The sequence below is a fragment of the Lissotriton helveticus genome, chromosome 2_1 (genome assembly GCF_964261635.1).
Source record: "Lissotriton helveticus chromosome 2_1, aLisHel1.1, whole genome shotgun sequence".
Taxonomy (NCBI): Eukaryota; Metazoa; Chordata; class Amphibia; order Caudata; family Salamandridae; genus Lissotriton; species Lissotriton helveticus.
Genome location: NC_136059.1, coordinates 934,766,183 through 934,784,843, shown reverse-complemented (window position 1 = coordinate 934,784,843; position 18,661 = coordinate 934,766,183). Strand labels below are relative to the sequence as shown.

At 41.2% G+C, this 18,661-nt stretch overlaps 1 protein-coding gene across 2 annotated transcripts in view; it reads right to left on the bottom strand.

Annotated features, from left to right (window-relative positions):
* LOC144819548 (protein FAM240B-like) overlaps positions 1-18,661 on the bottom strand; it is a 251,421-nt gene that overhangs the window by 230,220 nt on the left and 2,540 nt on the right. Inside the window, exon 1 of one of the 2 annotated variants that reach the window (XM_078677389.1) lies at positions 18,051-18,128. The exons of the other annotated variant lie outside the window; for it this stretch is intronic. Within the exon in view, the coding sequence (XP_078533515.1) occupies positions 18,051-18,092 (42 nt within the window). The 5' untranslated portion in view covers positions 18,093-18,128. Of the gene's footprint in view, positions 1-18,050; positions 18,129-18,661 lie in introns of those variants that run through there. 2 annotated transcript variants of the gene reach the window in all.

Genomic DNA, 18,661 nt, shown 5'->3' with positions numbered 1-18,661 from the left:
GACGCGTTTCGGGCGGGATGCCCTTGATCACAGTCAATTAAAACCCCTCACACCTGAACTTTTAAACTGCGTGTGCAAACCATGTGACACCTATAGACATGGAAGACATACTATCACTACATATATTCTGGCAAATGTTCGGGAAAAGGGGGAAACAAAGACACATGATGTTAATGTGGCTTAAAATTGCCTGACACAAAGTAAAATTTGATTTCTGAATAAATTCAAAATAAACTAGTGACACAGATTCTAACCGCATAAATGCCTAATGTCACATATTTCTGAAAGTTTTCAAGGGCAAAAGTAGTAAAGATTCTATCATTTATGTATATCAACAGTAAAGGAATAAATTGAATAAAGTAAATACCATGATTGCGTCACGAACTAACCAAAGTTTTAAACTAAATATGTTGACACTATTAATAATCAATATCTATACAGGAATATATATATACACCCATAAAAATTAATGTCACTCATATATGTACATATAGTTGTCGTCAGTTTACTCTATATACAAACGACCATATTTCATATGTACATCTGTGTTGGAGATACTATGTTCAGTGGATGATATCTTGATACTCAATAAATACTGTACAAATATATACAAATCTACATAAAAATCAAACAATTCATGCCCTGTTTGTGAGTAGGTGGGGACATCGTTAAATAGAGATGGCAACCCCACCTAACTGTACTTGCTAAGGGGACATCAAACTACTGATGGCAGCCCCTATTTTCCCAAACAGCTCTCCTACGTCTAATAGTATGTTTACCCCAACAAAATTACTGGGATTGTGTACCCAACATCTAGTGAGTAACAACATGCAAAAATAAACATGAATAAACAAAATCATTGAATATTGTTTGACTTTGAATATGGTAGTTGTGCATACATCATACTCCAACATACAGTAATGGTAAATTTAATTCAAAGTTCAAACGTGAAATATATACAAGGGGCGAGGTGAGGGAAAGTAAGACAACTTACTAGAAAACAGAAAAAGGGGTGTATACAATGGTTAATTATGTTTGGTGAATTAATAAGGTGACCTAAGTGGGGAGGCGGACTTCATTGATGAATTTTTAGGCAAAAGGATACACAATGCCTCCTAATACCAGATGTTACATTAAGGCTTGTGTATACAGGGTATAGTGACTTTACAAGAAATGATATAGGTCCTCAGTGGTATTCAACCCATTTGGGACCTTAGTATCTAGCTCTAATATCATTCTGGATTCCAGTTGGCGAAGTAATTTGTCTCTGTCTCCTCCTCTACGAGGACGAGGCACAGAGGTAAGGACAAAGTAGCTGAGACTTTCCAGATTGTTATTGTGGACACTCTTAAAATGTCTCGCCACCGGGTAGGCATTGTCATTATTTACAATTGCTCGGAGATGCTGTAAAATCCTGACGTGCACCGCAAGCCGAGTACTCCCAACGTACCTCAGGCCGCAAGTACACGTCAGGACATACACAGCAAACTCCGTTCTGCAATCGTATTTGCCTTTGATTTTGACAGGCGTGGGACTGAAGGGAGTCATGTAAGTACTGGTGTTTACACCAAACCTGCATGCCCGACAACTAGAGCATTTAAAAAAGCCCTGATGTTGCGGGAACCAAGTTTTCGGTTTGAGGATTTCGGGAAACGCATTGGTGACATGATTTCGGAGGGTCGGCCCTCTCCTGAAAGTGATTCTAGGGTTATCAGGGAGGTCAGATGCTATCACATTGTCAGTTTGTAATATCGGCCAGCTTTTGGTAAGGATTGATCTAATTTTCCTGTTCTGGCAACTATACGGTGTGATGAATCTTAATTCAGATTCTTCAGAACTAGTTTCGGTGGTTGGTTTATCACTGTTCTGCTGTAGAAGGCATTCCCTAGATTTTTTATTAACCTTTTGAACTGCCCTCTTTAAAGTGTCAGCATGATACCCTCTCCTCCTGAATCTGCTTAGTGCTTCATTAGTGCATCTCTCTAACTCATCCTCACTGCTGCAAATTCTTTTTAGACGGAGCAGTTCTCCATAGGGGATGTTTTCTATTGTGTGCTGCGGATGAGAACTGCTGGCGTGCAGAGTTGCATTGCCAGCAGTGGTCTTTCTATGAAGGGTAGTTGCAATTTTGCCCGATTTGTGATATACCCTTACATCTAGAAAATCAACTGATTGTTCACTGATGTGGTGAGTGAATTTTAGATTGTAATCATTGTTATTAAGTTGATCAATGAACGCAAGTGCACTGGAAACATCTCCCCTCCAAATTAAAAACACGTCATCTATGAATCTTACCCACATCTGGACATGTTCTTTAAAAATCTCTTGTAACGTTCCCATGAGGACCTGCCTCTCCCAAAACCCCACGTGAAGACACGCGTAGCTCGGGGAGAAGCAGGCCCCCATCGCCACCCCTCTCTGCTGCAGATATATTTCCTTGCCAAACATAAAGAAATTATTGTTGAGACTCCATGCTGTTAATGCAATGAGCATTTTACTGTGGTTGTAACAGTCAACCGGCCTGGTCCCTAAAAAGAACTCCATGGCCTTCAAACCTTTCTGATGTTCAATGCTTGTATACAGAGCCTCAATGTCTAGCGTAATTAGCAGAGAGTTATCTGTCCAGGTGGTGTTGTGGATTCTATTCAAAAAATGTCCCGTATCTTTAATGTATGTAGGTAGTTTCACCACCAAAGGTTGCAGGAAATACTCAATATACTGAGCAAGGTGTTCACCCATACTGTCTATAGCTGATATGATTGGCCTTCCCGGTACGGGTGTTACTTCCTTGTGAACTTTGGGTATTAGATAAAAACGAGCCATGCAGGGTAATTCGACATGCAGGAATTTAAATTCTTGAATGGAGACTAAACCCTCCCTTTTGTACTGAAGGAGAAGTTTTCTCAATTTGTCCCATAGGTTTCAGGTCATATATAGTTAGGTATTAGCATTTAAAAAACCATTGAAATTCACTCAAAAAACTATAAGTTTTAGTGGTGTTATAGTTAGCTGGACATTTTACTCATACAAAACCATTGAAATTGCTCCTATATAGTTAGTTGGACTAACTATATTTCGCGCACCCGCAATCCACTGCTGATGATGTCACATATTACATCATTCATGACATGGTCAGTGACATCACTGATGACATCACTGATGACATCTCAAATGACATCACGTTTGTTTTTCTGCTTTCTTGTGCCTAATTCCTAACTATATAAGGCCTGAAACCTATGTTTTTTTCAGTGAATTTGCAAGGTTGTTTAAATGCCAATTCCTAACTATATAAGGCCTGAAACCTATGGTTTTTTCATTGAATTTGCAAGGTTTTTTAAATGCTAATTCCTAACTTTATAAGGCCTGAAACCTATGGTTTTTTCAGTGAATTTGCAAGGTTTTTTTAAATGCTAATTCCTAACTATATATAGCCTGAAACCTAATTCCTAACTATATAAGGCCTGAAACCTATGTTTTTTCAGTGAATTTCAAGTTTTTTTTAATGCTAATTCCTAACTATATAAGACCTGAAAGCCCACCCGGAGTCTCCAGTATGCACCAGGGGACTGCATTGCAGAGAGGTGTAATTAAGCCACGGCCCTTTTTACATCTCTCTGCAACGCAGCCCCCGTGCATGTTTGAAGAGGGGGAACTCATTCCCCCTGCATACTGGGGTCCCCTGGGGGCCAACTAGCCCACCTGGAACCTCCAGTATGCGCCAGGGGGCTGCATCGCAGAGGTGTAATGAGGCTATGCCCCTTGTTACACCTCTCTGCAACGCAGCCGCCTGGCGCGTTTGCAGAGGGGGAACTAATTCCCCTTGCATAATGGGGGTCCCTGGGGGCCAACTAGCCCACCAGGAGCCTCCAGTATGTGCCAGATGGCTGCATTGCATAGAGGTGTAATGAGGCCACACCCTTTTTTACACCTCTCTGCAACGCAGCCCCCGTGCATGTTTGAAGAGGGAGAACTAATTCCCCTTGCATACTGGGTGTCCCTGGCAGCCATCTTGTGCCTTGTTAGAACCAAGGCACAAGAAAGCAGTGACACAAAGGTGTGAAACTCGCAAAGGGGCCAGAGGAGAAACACCCTGACCCCCTAGGCCTGCTCAGGGGGTCCCACAAGGACCCCCAAGGCAAAAAAAATAATATATATATTTTTTTAAAGTCGCGGGGTACAAAAAAACAATAAAAAAATATAAAACAACAATAAGAAAAAACCCAGTTCTTTTCAGAACTACTTCCAATTTATATAAAAATGCTACATTTTTAAATGCTAATTCCTAACTATATAAGGCCTGAAACCTATGGTTTTTTCAGTGAATTTGCAAGGTTTTTTAAATGCTAATTCCTAACTATATAAGGCCTGAAACCTATGTTTTTTTCAGTGAATTTCAAAGGTTTTTTAAATGCTAATTCTATTAGCGGATAACGTTTAAATATATTAATATCCTAGTGGGACCACCTGAGCACCCTAAGGGGTCAGGGTGTTTCTACCCTGCCCCCTTTTTGTGTTCTACACGTTTGTTTTTCTGCTTTTTTGTGCCTCAGTCTATTAAGACCCAAGATGGATGCCAACACTTCCTGGTTAGAAGTGTTGACAGCCAATGAGCATGCAGCTTTCTCGGGAAGGCATGCTGAGTGGCTGTCACTGTCTGTCAACACTAGGACAAGATAGATGCCAACACCTCCTGGTTAGAAGTGTTGACAGCCAATGACCATGCAGCTTTCTCGGGAAGGCATGCTGATTGGCTGCCACTGTCTGTCAACACTCAAAAACCAGGAAGTGTTGGCAGCCATCTTGTGCCTTGTTAGAACCAAGGCACAAGAAAGCAGTGAAACAAAGGTGTGAAACTCGCAAAGGGGCCAGAGTAGAATCACCCTGACCCCCTAGGCCTGCTCAGGGGGTCCCACAAAGACCCCAAAGGCAAAAAAATGTTGTTGTGTAAATGTCGGGGTACCCCGCGATTTTTTGTTAAGCAGGTCTAGGGGGTCGGGGTGCTTCTACTCTGCCCCTTTTTTGAGTTCTACACGTTTGTTTTTCTGCTTTCCTGTGCCTCAGTCTACCGAGGCACAAGATGGCTGCCAACAGTTTCTGTTTTGGAGTGTTGACAGACATTGGCAGCCAATCAGAATGCAGCTCGCGCTCCAGAGGTAAGTGTACCGGTAAGCTCACCGGTAAGCTCACCGGTAAGCTGCTATAGATATATACATTTTTTTGAACCTAAATTACTCAAAATCTACTGGAGCACATATCTTGAGACATAGCAAAGGCACATCGGGCTACCAGTCCCTACAATTTTGCCAAGTTTGGTGAAAATCCATTCAGCCATTCGAGCTAAAAGTGCGACCGACCGCCCTATGGAAATTAACATGGGGAAAACACGTTTTGGGACCCCCCTTTTATCTCGGCCCCCGCCTGACGGATCCCCCCCAAACTTTCAGGGAAGGACCGGAGCGCCGCGAGGCAAAGTTGCTGAAAAATTCAGGCAGGTTCCTCAACCGGCGCCAAAGTTATTCCCAATAGAATGTTGCGATTTCCCTATGGAAATCAATCCTAACTATATATACCTACTGGCTATCGCCAGTAGGTAATATATATATATATATCTATATATATATATCTATATATATATAGATATATATATATAGATATATATATATATATGTATATATATATATATATATATATATATATATAATTTGTTGTTATGTCCTTTTACATTTGTCTCTGTGTGACAATGTATTCTGTGGCTTTATGTGATTGTTTCAGCCCTGATAAAGTTCCTTATGTACAAGGAACGAAACGCGTTGGCTGAGTGCTGATTTTAACTCAAGTTTAAATAAAGAAGATTGATGGACTAAACTTGTTATTCCGACAACAAATCTGGTGCACCTTCCATTCAAAAGTATCTAATTGTATTATGGTGTTGTATATGAAAACATCAAGGTCTCTGGAACAAATGGAAACCCATGTGGTATGATGCCACTGCTATCCCAACCCCAGTTTCAGTGGAAGGGGATTTAGATCACCATCATATGAACTTTTGTTTATAATGGTCCTTACCCATTATTTAAACTTCTAATGAATAAAAATAAAGAAATGCAACCAATACCACCCCTCGGCCATTTCTATTATTATTTTTTATATTCAATTATTTCTGTGCAAAACATGACGTAACAAGCAGTAGCAAAGCAAATAGGTCTTGCCTCTAGAACGTGAGCACTAAGTTAATGGCTAAGTCAATGATTCTTGGTAAAGCACTGTTTTAAAAAGTAAGATATGAAAATCAAAATACAGGAGAAGAAACAAACATTTCTTAAGGTATCTTGAAACTGTACACTGAATTCAACATTTTAGTCTCTTCAAAAGGTATGGCTTATTTTTTTACATTTCACACCGGAAACTCTGCACAGAATCCAAAAAGCCTGTTGCATGTGATACAGCTTAAATATACCACAAAGGACTAGTTGCAAGTATTTAAAAGAATTTAACAGCTTTCTGAGGATTTATGAGCATTGAAATGAAAATGCTTGCCATTGACCTTGATTAGGAACTGAAACAAAAGCTTGGGCATTTGGTGCTCTGTAACAGCTGGGAGAGCAGATGTATTGTCCGTCAGAAGAAGAGACATCTTTAAGTCACTCTCATGCCTAAAATGCAGTCTGAGTGCAGCTGGCTCCCCTGCAACATTAATGCTGCCTTTTTGTGCTAAGACCTGTACTGTCATACAACATGTGGAATGCAAGAAATAACAGTAGTTCAAGTTCAAGTTCAAAAGACCTTTATTCGAATTTCATAAAATTCATAAAAGTACCGTGATTTAAAAAGAAAACAGCAATTCGTTTACAATATACATTAATTCAAAAGATTCTATGATAAAAATACAATACAGTTAGACTCTGTTGAGGCTAATTTCAAGGGCTTTCCATCGTTTTGCACACTCTTGTTATCACTCTCAAAAAAGTACTAGTGTGGAAAATTAGTTCATCGGAATCCAGGGAAACCAACATTCTGTAGGACTCATTAAGTGACAGTGATCTATGTTTCTTAAAAAACGGGGTTAAAAACCATTTAATATATCTCACATAGTATTTACAGAAGAATAGGAAATGCAAATCATCCTGTAAACTAACACCATCGCAGGGGCAAGGTTCATAGTCACTACTATGGCGATAGCCCAATGGGAAAGACAGCAAAAATTTTACAGAACCAGCCCTTAGGCGAAACAATAATGATCTCTCCCAGCTAGTCATGGGTAGTGATAGATAAGGCGGGAGTGATAGCCTACACAAATCATTACCCAAGTATTTAGCGACAGTTGATTTTGATGATTCTCTTTCCATCCTTTCAAAATTGTAAAGTGCATACAGTGCATTTTTAACCTCAACTTTGTCCTTAGTCTCGATCCTGGTTGGGTCTGAGAATAAATTACCTCTGTCAACAGCAGACAATGTTTTAAAAACTCCAGAGAGCCAGGGAATTGCCATACCATGATCACAATTTAAGCAGTCTTTTATGATATTTTGTGTAAGGATGGCTGAATCATTCCTCCAGACTCTGATCCAAAACAGTGCTGGTCTTGCTCTAATAAACTCATTAACATACGGGAGATTTAGTTCATTGTGGCAAATATAATCAGAGGATGAGATTGGAGCGCCCAATATTTTCCTGCAAAAACGGCTTTCTTCCCGTTGGATGCAGGAGCTACCTCCAAGTCCCCAGACCTCCGCTCCATAAGAGGCAACGGGTAAACACTGTAATTTAAAAAAAATTTAGATGGCTCTTGTGGCGCCTATTTTCTTCAGACGGGGCAAGCTCAATATAGAGTTAGTGGCCTTCGAGACCTTGCTCGTGGCGTGGGCCAGATGCCCACTCCACGAGCCGTTCGCAGCGAAAACCACTCCTAAGTAGGGAAATATAGGCACAGATTCGAGTTTATCTGTGCCTATCTGTATAGTATTGAGCTTCCTTTTCCCTGGGCCACATGACATTATAAAAGATTTTTTTTAATTTAGCCGCAAATCCAATTCCTCCATAAAATGCACAAAACTATGGACAAGAAGACGGAGGGCATTAGGTGTGCGGGCCATAAGCACCGCATCATCTGCGTATAGGAGTACTGGAAAGGGTTTCCCTAAAATTGTTGGGACATCACTGGTAACTTTCCTTAGACTGCTGGATAGACCATTAATATAAATGATAAACAGCAGGGGTGCTAGAACGCACCCCTGTCTCACCCCCCTACCAATGTCAATGGCTCCAGAGACTTCACCACCCATCCCAATTCTGACACGTGCTTTCAAATCAGTATGAAGATAGGCCAGGAAACCAACAAGAGCCTCATCTAGCCCGTAATTCAGTAGGATTGTCCAGAGTTTGGATCTATTCACTAGATCGAAAGCGGATGAGAGATCCATAAAAGCAAGGTAGGTGGGGGACGATCGGTCAATACTATACTTATCGATTATTAATTTAAGATTCAGGCATTGCTCCACTGTCCCCACCCCACTCCGGAATCCCATCTGGCACAGGTCCAGCAAATCTATGTCTTCAGTCCATTCAAGTACTCTGTTGTAAATAACTCGTCTCAAAATTTTTAGTATTGTCCAGAAGGGAGATCGGACGGTAATTGGCCGGTTCCGACCTATCTCCCTTTTTAAAGATTGGGACGAAATAACAGTAAACTAAGCAGTAAAGTCTGCTAGGCGAGGTGCAGGGCAACAGGGAGAGTGCAGGGGAATGGGGACATAAGAGCGGAACAGAAAATGGGAATCAGAAAGGAGGAAAACATGTCCTCCCATAGAGAGCTCAAAGAAAAAGAAAAAAGAGTTCCCTGAACATAAGCAGTGGAAGGATACAGGTCAAACAGTCAAAAGAATGGACAACAAATGGTACTGTAGAGGGAATACATGACTAAGAGGAAGGAAAGCTGTCAAATATGTTTAAAAATATAGTCTGGTGCTCATGCAAAATGTTCTGATGCCCTGGGGCCAAGTTAGGGCTATGTAAAACTGTAAATAAAAAATAAAAAACAAGCACATGTGATGGGCAAGAAAGTCAGCAAACGAAAAACAATGTGTTGACCCAAAATCTGCTCTAAATATTGGTCTTTGACAACAGACAGGTAAAAGCTGTTTGTAGGTGAAATCTAAAATGACGAATTTTTGCCATTATAAACATGGCCACAATGTTCATCTCTGTTTTACCCCACAAATCTGCTAATTTATCCTTCAGAATGTGTGCATTTTTAATAGATATATTGAAGTTACTTTGGTAAAACAAGAGTGTAACTTTAGCCAGGCTTGATATGTGCTGTATGGGTACATGTTGATATCACAAACACGCTTCTCTACAGCCTCCCCAAGAATTTGCCTTACCCAGAAACGTATCTTGGTGTGTCTTTAAATAACCAATAAGCAGCATTGAGTTCAATGTCAAGAGAAATGCAATGGCTTCAGTAGGCATTTTACATACAAGATGTTGCATTACATGCTAATGCCATGGGTGAATGCATATTTATAGTTTCTGATGCAATAATATTTATATTCATTTAAAGTTTTGGTTATCAGGAGCAATGGGGCAGCCTCATTGTAATAGTTCTTCCTCACATTTTGTCCACCGTACACTGTGAATTGCATAGCTCAATAGTGGTAGCTGTGCCACCCATGTAAAGTCCAGCGGATGGTGTGGCAGGCCCCTCTGTCTGTCATTTCCAGTTTATGATTGCACAACCTTGGTCTACTATGGTCACCTCAAATATCCCGGGGATCCCCTGCCTTAAAGGGAGTGCACACTGGAAACAATGGGTGGGGTAGCCTCAAATATGTATTGTATTGTATTGTAATTGCATTTAGATAGCGCTTACTACCCCTGAAGAGGCGTCAAAGCGCTTTTTCGGCGGGTAACACGCTACTCCAGGACCCATAGAGGATTAGTGTTGAATTAGTATAGTGAAACATGCAAGTAAATTTTAAGTGGTGAATAGGTTAGTCAGTTATTTGGATTTGGAATGATAGCAGAAGGATAGAGGAGGACAAAGGACAAAGGTTTGTATTTATTTATCGCTCACTTGTTGACGCACGCTATTCAGGAAGCCTATAAAGGATTAGTGGTGAATTAATATGGTGAAATATGAGGTAATTTCAGTGGTGGATATTAGTCTGTCACTTGGAGTAAGAAGGATAGCGGAGGGATAAAAGGGGAAGAAAGATTTGCATTCATATAGCACTTGTTACCCCTGATGGGTGTTGAAGCGCTTTTCTGGCGAGTAGCACGCCACAAGCAACAACGTGCATTTACTCCTTTGCTTTGGACACCTGTGAGCACGTATGGGAATCATCCCCAAGGAATGAAGAGGTGCTTCAAAAATGCAATTGCTTTTTTGGTAAAAGTTGTGCAGTTCCCTACTAGGATGCTTTTGGTGTACTAAGCGTCGACTCAAGTGGTAGTGTGCTGATTTATGCACCCGGCACATATTTATTATTCAGACCCAAGAATAGCTTTAAGCACATAGGTGAAAAAAGAAACAATGGACCTTAATCACACGTGGAGCAAAATCGTTTGAACCCGAGTGCACGCGCCATTGAGCCCGTAGCCTGTGTGTATGAGCAGACGCCATATCACGTAGAACGAAGTGATTCAGACACTTAGGACAAGAGGACGTTTAAATCATCGTGCCTCCAGTTGATATATATGTTATTTGACGCTAGGACTGTCGTGTTCATATTCGTCTTGAGAAAGACCCGCCGCGACCAACAAATTGGCGCTTTACAGGGTCGAAACGTCGACATTTCCCTACAGGCCCCACAACTCTAGAACTCCATTGAATTAAAAGAAATTAAAAGAGTTCAGGAAGTTTATAACAAAAGGGAGGCCATTGTAAATTAAGAATATTGTAAATGTGTATATTTGTGTTTGAATGTATTAATTTTGTATATATTCACATGTGATCACCATTCACTGTTTTCACTGTTTTGCACTATATTGTAGATATTGACAGTCGTCATATAGAAGGGTTTTTTGTACAAATGTGACTTATATAAAAATATATAAAGAGGACATATAGTCACGTAAAAGGCTTTTCTTCTTTCATTTAGTGTGAGAAATTGCCTTTTGTTTTCAGAGGGGGTTTGAGCTGTTGTTGTGTTTTCTTTAGTTTTCTTTAGTTTTTTTTTTTTAAATAATCAAGGTAAACTCAGAGGTTTATGACAAAGAAATTGTTGTCCGTACCCGACAGAACCGATTTTGTTTGAACGATTTATGCACCCGGCACATATTTATTATTCAGACCCAAGAATAGCTTTAAGCACATAGGTGAAAAAAGAAACAATGGACCTTAATCACACGTGGAGCAAATTTGGGACTTTTTAAGGATTCACAAGCGACTGCCGGAGTACTTCTGGAAATCTATGCTACTTATTGATTTCTACGAGTACTTACCTGCATAACATTTATGCATGCAGAATTTCCACCAGGTGGAAATTGTAAACCTGGAAACGTAAGGCATATGTGCATTCGCAAATTCATTTTTTTCTTGCTCTGTGGAGAGAATATATTTTCCCAGGTGGGAACCCTAGTGCTTTAAATGGGCAAGTACGGTCAAGCACTGTATGCATGACTTCTTTCACTTCAAAGAGAGCATCATCATTTCACAAGAGAGATGCAGTGCGTTTAGAGGTAGTGTTTCAGCACTTCTCAGGAACGAACGGGTGTTCTGGAATAATAGGTACCTGCACTTCTTTGGTGCGTTTACAAGCACTTAGGAAACTATGCCCAATCCACTCCTGGAAATCGGCTCTATTGGCGAAATGTCCTCTATTCACAGATCCCAATTTTTGATTTAGGGTTCTACAAAACCTTTTTATAGAGCAGGATTGGTGATTTGCCCTTATAAATGGATTTTATTGCCCACCTAGGTTTAATTTAGGTACTCAATGCCGTTCATCTATCATGCTGTAAATCGACAGAGTTTAGGTTTTCTCAATTTTCCAGAATGTGCCTAATTTACCTCAGGTGATGGGGAAAAAGGAGAAAAAGGAAAGTGTTGACAATTTAACTAAACTTTTTGTAAAGTAGTTATCGCTATCATATCTCCGTAATACCGATTTCAGTCCTTAGTACAGTTTCTCTGCACGAGTTTGTTGCCCACCAATGCACTCTATCTTTAAGAACTCTTCCAAGTTAGTTTGGGAAACACTGCCAGTGACTACAAGCAACATATTTACATCCATCCCACAGCATGACACACCTGCTGTCAAGAGTTCCCTGTCACAAAGTCCTCTCTATTAATCTGCGAGTGAGGTTAAGGCACTGGTTGGCAGCCAAGTTTCTATTACAAGAATTAACTTCTTAAGCCTCGCCTCACAACTCTGATCTTCCGTGCCTTGATTTAATTTGGTGGCCTGACTTTGAACGTTTTCAATTGAATTAATATAGAGTTATCAATAAACAATATCCATTCAATATTCAAAGTCCGTTTCTAGACCAACTTTTCATTCCCTGATTAAAATAATAATGCACACGTTGCTTTGAAAGTTGCACGGTGGCTTTTCAAATTCATTTTCAGCTTGTTGTCTGTCTTAGCGGGCCCTCTCATGAATCACACCACTTAGTTGCCACTTGATCTGACCATTGTTGTGGCCTAAATGAATCACCCTGCACTTATCTGCATTAACTTAATCTTCCTGAGACCCCTTTGGTATTCTAGAAGGGTGAAAGCCTGGCAAGTCTAAAGTTACCAGATGAACCCATGCAGTCGGGGACACCATGTTCCAGCCCTGTGCCTTCATTAACAACTTAATGAATCTGGAAGCCGTAGCCCTGGCTCACCTCACATGAGCAGCAAGCCCCACAGCTACAGCTGTCAGTGGCCAGCAGAAGGACAAACCGAAGTGAAATATGGTCACTTAGGAAGTCGTCCCATAATCCTCATGATGACCCTTTCTTGCACTCCCTGCGGGCCCTACTGATCTCTTCGTGGCATAAATCACCCGCATAACTCACTAATGTCACACTCACCCGCCCACACACCTTCTTGGGTAGACTGCAGGAATTACTGGAGCAAGGAATCCATGTGGCTTGCTGAGAAGTTAGAGGAGCCAACTAACAAGAAATCAAGGAATAATGATTTGTTGAATTAAATATTTTTTTAAAGAAAGGGCTTCTTCGCATAAATTATAGTCTCTATTTTATTTTGTTACACTCATTTACTCGCGTAACACACTATGGGGCATATTTACAACAGACGGCGATAAATATCGCAAAGCGCGCTTAGCGCTTTTATATTTATCGCCGTCTATCGCTGGAATTTATCTCCATGCTAGCGCTGTATTTACAACGCATAGCGCAATGGCGATATCAATTCCAGTGATAGCGGGGTAATCGCCATTTTGCAGGGAACATCACCGGTTTTCCAGTGATGTTCTCTGCAAAACAGCGATATGCTGCTTGTTGATACGACCATGTGGTCTTAACACAAGAATCCACCCCGCATGTTAGGTATGAGTTAGTCATGATTTTAGCAGGTGTTAGTTTTCACGCAAAACTAACATCTGCTAAAATGCGTGGGCCACCTTGTAAATATCGGGATGTGCACATCAGTAATATTTACAAGGTTGTACTGCCCAGTGTCGCCCACTTTGCATCTCATTAGAGCCGCAAAGGGAGGCGTCGAAAAAAAGGGTGCTAACATGTGCTAATGCATGTTAGCACACTCTTGTAAATAGGGCGATGCATTTATCTCTGCTTTTTTGGTTTTTTAAAAACAAAAAAGCGGAGATATGGCCCTTGTAAATATGCCCCTATGTTTCTTAGTTGCATTGAAACATTCCTATGTGTAAAACGTCCACCTTTGCTCTGGGAGCAGACTCCATGTCAATCCTACATTCACTGTATTTGCTTTTGTGAATCAACAGATACGGGAGGGAAAGCATCTATCATCCGCCCACTCATTTCTAACGACGTCCAGCTTGCCTTATAATATCAGGGAGTCCCGGGGTGCATCTACTCACCCTCCCAGGTTAGTGCCATTTTCAAAGATTGATTGATGGCTTTGTGGCAGGAGAGAGTGTTTGATCTGTCAAGAGTTACTCCTTTAAAGCATTACAGTTATGTTTCATATGATACCCTATACACAATGACCTAGAAAGTGAAGGCTGTTATAGATCTTTCTGGAGCATTAAACACAGTAGGATGGATTCAGTAACAACTGAGCAAACATTTGAGGAGCTCACGGGACTGTGAGGATTATGGGAAGTGACACCTCAGCTGAACAGTGGCCCTGAAGCCTCCATGTTTAGACAGGTGCTGGGCATGCAGTGGGATACCCAACAGGAATGGAAGCATATTGGAGACAGTCAACTCCCGCCCTGCAGTTTCTAAGGTGGTATCATGGAGATGGACTTCGAACAGTATGTCTTCATCTACATTGCCGTGTAACCCTATGCATTAAAAAACATGGCAGATGGACGCTTGTCTCTGACCAGCAGACGCACAGCATGGGGTTTCACAAATCCGAAAAGAGTCGCAAAAGGTCGCCCACACCTCTAGTAAACCTTGACGGGACAGAAACTTGGATGTATTCTGCTCCTTCATTTGAATTACACACATTGTTATTGTCCTGAGTATATCTCTAGAAGTGCTTCGGAAGATGTGCCTGCCACAGTTTCTAAATTTGCACAAAAAGAATCGGTAGGCGAGAATGAATGGTCAGTGCACCTATAGTTCTTTAACTAATTAAGTTCTCGGTGCTGAAATAGAGACTGGATGGTATTGAAGGAGTAACTAATATTTGTCAAATGTGTGACGTGGGGTAAGATTAAGGAATCGAAACTATACAAACCAAAGTCTCCCTGGCAACACACCTGTACCGTCCCTGAAAGATGTGGTGGTACATGTGGCCACTAATGGCAAAAAGTCAAACAGCACCCCTGAAAAAAAATCCTCTTCTGTCTTATTTCTTCTTGAGGTAATAACAAAACACACAACACATGATTCAGGGAAGAGACCTGAGAAAATGAGCAGGAACTGCTAAGAGGTCGGTGTAAACCGATGACAGGGCATTCTTGGTGATCCAGCACCAGACCTAACGAGCTACAAAATGACCAATGTTATGTAAACTTTTATACCTGTGCATTAAAATGAAGCAAAATATAAGTTTTGTGTTAGATTGTGTTTGTAATAGGGACTAGAGCAACAGGATTTTCAGCAAGTTTTGTACCAACGTTTTCACACTGTTGCCTCTCAGTCTAAATAACAGGACATGGACTTTAGAATTACATGCTTTGCCAAATTTCAAAAGTGAAAATTGTGACTGAGTGTGAGGCAAAAATCGCGTTGTTCCATTTCTAATTATGTAAGCAGCATAATAATACAAAATCAGTCTGCGATATGTATAAATATGGAAAAATGAAAAGAGAGCAAATACAGGTTACAGTTTACTTTATTTGTATTCAAGTACGCTGCATGACATGATAAAGTAGTAAAGTAACCAACATTATGACCGCTACTCGGCCAATTCAAAATGGACATATTTGTACATACTGAAAGCGGGCACGGAGGCGTTGTTGGCCCACATTGAAAAGCGCACATGCTACACAGAATTAGTAGTCCACTAAAGGGAGCCATGTTTCCTTCTATGAGATTGAATACAGGTTGGAGTACCTGGAGAGCCCACTACCCTTCACATTAGGTAGGAATAATTGTACACCTTGCTGGGGAAACCAGGGGATATATTTACAAGGGAATGGCGGAGTATGGCGTTAAGCACAAAATGCTAACGCCATGCTCCGCCGTTCCAAAAACAGAGAGATAAGCCGTATTTACAAAGATACGGCACATTCCTGCTTTTTACCTAGTGCTGGCGCAAAATTAAGCAGCCTAGCGCCAACGCAGGCACCCTTGCACCATAGTGCAAGGGTGCCTGCGTTGAGGGAATGATTGTTTATGTGCAAGAAGGTGTCCCTTCCTGCACATAAACAATCACAAATGGCGATTTGAAACTTCTATGTGTGCTGCATTGTGCAACACACATTGAAGTTGCAATTCATCATTTTTGTAATGCTCTTTTACGTGCAGGAAGGGACACCTTCCTGCACATAAACAATCATTCATGGCATTTTGCTGTTTCTGAGTGTGCTGCACAATGCAGCACACATAGAAACAGCAAAATCGAGGAGACATAAACCATTTCTCTTCATTTCTCCATGTTAGGAACAGGTTTTCCCTGGTCCTAATTTTGGCACAGCCTCCAATTTATATGTGTAAGGAAAAAGGGGTATCCCCGACTAGAGTTCCTAATTCGGGATAGGTGTACTATAGGTGTACTATTATGTAGACTGATAGTCACATGTATAGTGGAGGTATACACAGGATAATTACTTGTAACAGAATAACGATATTGTGTATAGAATAATATTTGAATAAAATAAAATAAAAGCCATATTTTTGTATCACACACCTTGTTTATGCAATAGTTCTTGCTGTCATTTGTCCGTTTTTACGTTCTATTTCAAACCAGTTCCTAATTATTTTTCTTCCAAATAGTACAGCCTCCAATTTATGTCACCCTTGTAAATAGGGGACAGAGTCAAAATCAATGGGTGTTGCGGCCAGGTGCCCCTTTCACACTGAGTATAGCGAGAAATTGTGCCTTATGTACAATGCAGCGTTAAGCCATGTTAAGCGAACCCCTTATCGGACACAGGAACATTGTTAAAAGTAATGTTCCTGTGGCGATAGGAGCTTGTAAATATGCCTCCAGGTTCCACGGGCTTCAGGTAGGTATTGTGACTGTCTGTGATTACCCGGTGAGATTAAGATGAAGACAAGAGACCAGAGGGACAACCAGAGAGGATGAGGAAAAAGGGGGCTGGGGGGCAAAATGAGAGTAGGGACGGACACCAAATCTGTCACTTCATACAGATAAAAGGGAAAATATCTAGAATGAAAGGGGGCTGGAGAGAGGCAGGTGTTGTGCCCTCTCAATGGGCCGTTGCAGGAGGCATGATAGAAGAGGGAATGAAAGACAGGGTGAAAGAAAGAACAGAAGAGAAGCACGGGCAGGCCCAGTTCAATGCATAGGGTTACCAAAGTGGAAATGAGTGGTGAGATCATGGTAAGCATTCGCAAGGAGAGGGACGATGAGCGAAAAGGGGTACATATGCCTATAATACTTAGTAATCGTAGTGGTGGTGGCTGAAGTTTCTCAAGGAGGGCTGCTCCTCTTTGCCTTCAAAACAAGAAGTTAGGTGGCATGTGACCTGCTGCTCAGAAGGAATCTCTACCTGCTTTAGTAGTTCCACCTCTTTTATCCAGATCTTCTAAGGGTTTCAATGATGCATCTCTCATACCTCATTTACCAAACTTTCCTCATTGCCAGCTGGCTGTGCCTCACCACCAGTGGTCTACGCTCTGTGGCATCTCCATGAGCCATTCATTTGCCTTCAGTAGTTTTTATCTTAGCTGGTTCTTCTAAATTTCCAACCTTCATCAAGTGATACTGCTTCCAAGCATCATTCCAAAATAGCATGCCCCTCTTCACTTTGTCCCTTCTTACCTCACAATTGTTGGCTCCAATCTACCACAGCTCCATTTCTAGACTATGTATCACCATGTGGTGCCCAGTTCAGCCATAGTAAGAATTTTGCCAACAATGTGGGCAATCACTTCCAAAGAAATTATATTTAACTAACAGTCAAGCAGTATGAGCCTCTGTTCTAGTGCAAGCAAACATTATAGAAAAAGTTCTCCCAAGGGCCTCCCTGAATGGGGATGACATATTGTCATGCCCTCCAAGTACAGTTACTCTCTTTGTAATGGCTTCCCCAGAAAACATGACAACTTCAGGGATTTGGTCACACAGCAACATATCTTTCAACGTATAGTCCATGTACTTTGTAGCTAACGTACTGTGTACTCAGTTGTTCCTGTAGGGCCATGTCTACCGGGATGGGTCCAAGAACTGCAAACATGATATTGCTACCTCTTCAGGGGGAAGAACAAAACGCCGCACAACCAATCACTGCTCACCAGCTCTTGATGACACCCACCTTACAGCTCCATTCATGATCAGGGAGTGGGACCCAATTCATTGTTCATGTTGCAGCCAAAACTGTATCCAGGATGCACTTCCAGCCCCACATCTCAAGATCTCCATGTAGCCGTAGCAGTATACTTTGATAGGGGAGTTTGTTATCCTCTTGACACCCATCGGCCTTCAGAGTACATCATCTCTAAACAGGGAGTCAGAGTCACCATTGTTTATCGCATCTGCTTAAGTTAGGCACTGGTACGGGTGGATACTCCGGCTCAATTATCAGACCATAGATGGGAACTCGCAAAGGATGTGCCTTCCTTGGTTGGAACTCTGCTACATTCTATTGCTCTAACTTTAGTTTGGGTTATGATAGTGCAGATGTTAAACATAGCTATTGCTGACAATATACATTGAGTGGACTTGGGACCCACCAGTTTCATCTATAAGCTTTATTCAGCAGCTTATTTCAGTCGTTGGGAGGATAGATTGTCAAGCGTATCTTAACTTAGCCCTGTGCAGTATTCATCTCTCACCTAAGACAACTGAATTTTTGGGGGTATTCTTCTGTCACCATTCGAGTGGTTGCATTGAAATGCATGAGTGAAAACTTTATAACTATAGCCC